This window comes from Pteropus vampyrus, unplaced genomic scaffold (genome assembly GCF_000151845.1).
Source record: "Pteropus vampyrus isolate Shadow unplaced genomic scaffold, Pvam_2.0 Scaffold707, whole genome shotgun sequence".
NCBI classification, from domain to species: Eukaryota; Metazoa; Chordata; class Mammalia; order Chiroptera; family Pteropodidae; genus Pteropus; species Pteropus vampyrus.
In genome coordinates this window covers 53,038-58,038 of record NW_011889488.1, presented here as the reverse complement: position 1 = coordinate 58,038, position 5,001 = coordinate 53,038, and the positions used below count along the sequence as shown (strand labels likewise).

The 5,001-nt window shown below is 42.6% G+C and overlaps 1 protein-coding gene across 1 annotated transcript in view; it reads left to right on the top strand.

Annotated features, from left to right (window-relative positions):
* The window catches only part of ICE1 (interactor of little elongation complex ELL subunit 1), a 57,809-nt gene that overhangs the window by 48,005 nt on the left and 4,803 nt on the right, over positions 1-5,001 (top strand). Inside the window, exons 19-21 of the mRNA XM_023526108.1 lie at positions 14-174; positions 2,677-2,867; positions 4,560-4,666. Of these exons, the coding sequence (XP_023381876.1) occupies positions 14-174; positions 2,677-2,867; positions 4,560-4,666 (459 nt within the window). The remainder of the gene's footprint in view (positions 1-13; positions 175-2,676; positions 2,868-4,559; positions 4,667-5,001) is intronic.

The following is a 5,001-nucleotide window of genomic DNA, read 5'->3' as shown; positions in this document are numbered from 1 at the left end:
TTCTTTCTTATAGATTTTCCAGAGTCAGAAAAATTGACTTTATTCATTGCAAACATGTGGCATGATGTATTTATCTCTCCGTCGGTGATAAATAAGGCAATGCAGTTAGTTGCCAGGCAGCGTGCTAAGGGAGAGGTTCTGAACTGTTTGAGAGCTTTTCTCAACTGGGAAAAGGTAAGGCTTCTTTTCATTTTTTGTAATATCGTACTTATAGATCGTACAGAAATGTTGTTGGGTTCTGCTTTTGGTTCTGTATTCATTCAGAGGCATTTGCTTTTGCATCTTGCTCATTAAGTATGCGTGAGACCCTTTGGGAAGACTGGACCTGTGTATTGTGTTAATTCTGCAAAATTTCTGTCGTGTACTAATTAGTGACTGGTGAAGCTCATACATATTTATACATGTGCGAAGGCTCCAAGGAGAGATGTAAATCACTCGCTTCCACACTAGGTGCTGAGAGATGTGGAAAAATTGGTATCGCAGCCCTTTCCTGTCATGATCTTTCTGAATCTCGTATTCTTTTTCTTTCTAGTTGATGGAATTTTTTTTGTTTTAAGTATTTTGTTTCTATGTTTTCTTTTATTGTTTTACTTTTTGTAGTAACCGATGTGCTAATGTAGTATCTAGATTGGTGTTTTAGTATTTTTGACGTCACTATTAGACTTATAAAGAGTAAAGGAAAGGGTTATTGGATAAAAGTTAGGAAAATATTAAAAAGCAAGTGTGTAATCATCTCTTCAGCAGGGCATCTTAACAAACCAGAGTGTGCGTGTGAGGCACCCAGCGGGCAGCAGGCCCCTGCCTCCCCTGATGTATACCTCCACGCCCCCGATGGGCCTCCACTGTGAGAACCACACTCCCCCACCCCGCCCACCCCCTCAGGTTCAGGATGAGGCCAGATGTGATGATGATAAGAGACATTATTTACAGAAGAGGAAGAATTTTGATAAATGTACTTAATTATCCTGTTATAGCAAATAACAAACGAGGAGTACTTAGGGGGGCTGGAAATACCATTATACTTCAAGACTCACAAATTCTCTTGCAGAATTCTACAGATCTGATCGATGAAAATCAGTACACATATAGTGGAATTCAGTATTATAACAGGTAAACTTGAATGAAGAATATGTATTTTACATATGTCTGTGGCACATTTACAAAAACCAGTCATGAGTTTGGCCACATGAAAAGCTTAATTTTTAAAAAGTATAGATTCTACACTCAAAATTTTCTGGTAATAATTCAATAAAATTAGACATAAGTAATTCAGATTTCATAAAAATTACTTGGAAATTTAGATACACAGCCTGGACAATCTGGGAACAAATAGAAAGTCAAAAGTAAAATCACAGTCTTGTAAAAATCATTGAAAAGGAAAAGCTTTCGTACCTTAGGTCTCTAGTTTTGGGAAAATCTATACTCATTAAAATGGTTTTAAGTATCTTTATTATTAAACAAATAATAAATAAAGTGGGCTGATAATCATCTTAAAAGTCTGAGAAGGAATCTAGGAAAAAGGAATATACTTTAAAAAGTAACAGTAATCAAATAAAAAAAAATAAGAAAAAAACATTGTCTGTACAAATACTAACAAAACTGATAATTCAGTTCAAGTTAATAAAAAAAGAGAAAAGCAAAAATATCCAGGATTCCAACCGAGAAAAAAGACATCTACAGATACAGGATGATGGCCGAAGACTGCTGCTTACAGCTCTAGAGCGACAGGTTCAGAAACCCGGGGTGATTTCTTAGCGAAGTGAAACTTACCAAAATTGGTTTTAGGGGTAGAACACTTGAATGAACTAGTTGTTTTTGATTATCAAAGAGGTTAGAAAAAGATGATTAAAAATGTACTGTACAAAAAGCATGTTTAGGATCCACCTGAATTTTGTCTCGTCTTTAAAGAACCAAGTGATTCCAGTCTTTTTCAGGGATAGAAAAAGATCGACATCTCCCTGTTCATTTTTAATAACAAAACCCAATAAAAGATAACATGAGAAAGAAAAAAATTATAAATCCACTGTTGGTATTTACCCAAGACAAGTCACCTGTGTCCCCACGAGGGCTGTGCGTGCATGCTCACAGTGGCGTTATGAAGGTGTCTGTCAGGCCAGTGGGCGGACTCTGGCGTCTTATAATGGTCCACTCAGCCATGAAAAGGAGCGTTGGGACCACCCGTGCGCGAGGACGTGGGGACACGCCAGAAAACGCGCACAGGTGTGAAAGAGGCCAGGTAGAGGAGTGCGACTGTCCGACCCAAGTTTATGAATTTCCGGAAAAAGCACATTGATAGTTAGGGTCAGAAAGAGCAGAATTTAAAATATTTTTTAAAGGTTTGATTTTTTTTGTCATAAGTTAACTTTATAACTTTAGATCTCTAATTAGAGTTACTGAGAATTTGTGTTCCAACCTGGACTGCAGCCGGTCTGTCTCCTGCCTGCCTGGGTCGTGCATCCTGCCGGAGCATTGCCATCGGGCCTGTCAGAGCCCGTTCTCTCATCATTTTAGGACACAGGCCATGACTCAGATAAACACTTCGTTACTCAAAGTACAACTTTCGATGGTGTCTTTTAAAATGAAGTGGTTGTTCATCTGATGCTTGTTAAACTCTGAAATTACTACCGTAAGATGGGTTATACTTGACACTGAATTTTTTGTTTGTTTGTTTGCTAGAATGCGCCTGCAGATGTTGGCTTCATGGTTTCTAAGCTGCTTTTGACCATACAGTTATGTCCAAAAACAGAATTTCAGTCCAGTGAAAGATTTGGTGAAGACTTAAGTGATAACACGTGGGAGTACATATTCGCCATCGACCTGCTCTGCTGCCATCAGAAGTGGGTTTGGACGCACGATAACATCATAAGGTACAGGGCTGCTGACAGCTTGGAGTCGGGACACTGGAGCCGTTGAGTTGCGGTTTGCACTGTGTGTGCCGTTTAGTGCAGAGGAGCCGTTTACAGCTAGCATTTGGATTGGGGTTAGTTAACAGGGCCGCCCCTGAAGAACTCGTGCCGCTGCCACATCTCATTTTATTCTTTGGTGGGACCTGTCACTACTTTCCTTATAGTTTGTTAACTGCCGTCTCAAGGAGAAATGACTCTGACGAGGGAGGCCTTTGGTCCGCCGGCACCCCCAGGCTGTGGGGCAGTCCCCGCGCAAGGGAGCGCTCAGCAGATCTGCAAGGCTGAGCGCGGTGACCGTGACCTTAACGCAGACCTGCGCGGGGCCGCGTGGGCAGAGGCGTCCACGTGCCAGGGCAGCCGCTCTGCTCACCACGGGTCCAGGAGAGAGCCAAGCTCTGCGCTCACTTTTCTCTGTGTGTCTAGAATTCTGGTACCAGCTGTGTGCCGTCTGTGGGAATGGAGAAAGTAGTTGTTGGAGGGGATTCGCCTGAGGAGTGGCTGTCCCTGTCCTCGAGGTCCTCGAGGGGTGTGTTCTGTGGAGATTTGTTCTCTTTTCTTCCCTCCTAAACAAGGGAACGCTCATCCGTCTAAACGTCAGCAGTGGGGCATTGGATGATGGCGCGTTTCCGTGATGAGCTGCACCGAAAGAGCTGCGCCTGGATCTTTATGGTCTGCAGGGTATTGAAGTGTCGCGTAGTCTGTTACCAACAGTGCCGCCTGTGGAGTGACACGTGTGTGCCCACGGTGGGCCTCATCGTCCTGACTCGTGGGAGTGGGAGCCCAGGCAGCAGGGCCACTCTGTCCCCAGGGATGGAGGAGAGCGCTGGGGGCGGTGCCAGCCGGAGGTGTTGTGTTCAGAGTCCTCGCTGCTGATGACAGGGTGTTGCGTAGCAGGAGCTCTGCCTGAGCGACTCTGGGCCCTGACTGCTACGTGGGACAGCGGTCACTCCCGCCGTGTTTTCACACGTGTGCCCTGGGGAGGCGTGTGGAAAGAGAGGCCCAGTCAGAAGGGTGCTCGCTATCGGCGTGCAGTCCGGGCTTCTTTTAATGTCCACTTTTCTTTTGTCTGTCTGCATTTAGCTTTTCTAAGATTGTAAATACTATGTGAGAAATACATTTTTTGAAAGAAGAGAAAGCAAAAGGAAATGGCACCGTTTCCAGTGAGGAGATGGTTTCTCTAGTCCATCTGAAGCGTAGTTTGATGATTTCCCCTGGTTTATTTATTTTTACAAATACAGCCTGTTTTTCCTTGTTCCTCCCGAGGAAGTTGTAGGCGACCAGAACGCAGGTGCTACCTTAACGTCTGGAAGGTCTAAGTGAAAACCCAGATTCCTCTACTGCCAGTTCTGTGAATTGGGGACATTGTTGGACCTCTCTACATTAAGTCTTGTAAAAAGGGTTGAAATGGAGAATAAAGATGCAAGCATGGGCATTTTTAGCTTCTTTTAAGCCAGTGTAGGCACAGATACCCTGAGTCGTTGGAGAGTGTGAGCTTCCAGTGTCTCCTCTCGTTTTAAGCCAAAAAATTATATTTTCAGAAGTTTGTCTTCACTGTCTATCTCTTATGGATCATTTTTAGGATAGATTCTTAATATTTGATGATGCGCATACACATTTTCATTTATGTAAATGTCTGTTGTTATTACTTTACAGTAAGGAGCTGTGGCCTGTAATGGATAAGTGGATAAAATACCGGAAAGGACACGCGAACATCGCATACATCCCCGACATCATCATCGCATCCATTCTGAGGCTGATCGGTGAGTTGTCGCGCTTATTAAATTGTGTCTTGTTATTGATGACACCTTGGTGGGGGAATAAGTGTACGATAATACATGTTGACTGAAACTTCACCGTGACTGATTTTACAGCCATCAGTACATACTTGTGTATTTAATTCATTCTCCTTACGCATACTTTTTCTTTATAAATTAATAATTTTATCCATCTGTCAGAAGTTAAGGTTTTTAGTATTAGTATATTTTATTTATAATTGAAGTCTTGCTTCTCAGGTACTAATATTAATGTCTATAGTGGCATACACACATATACACCCGGATGCATAGATTTCTGTAAATTACACTGTAGTCTCATT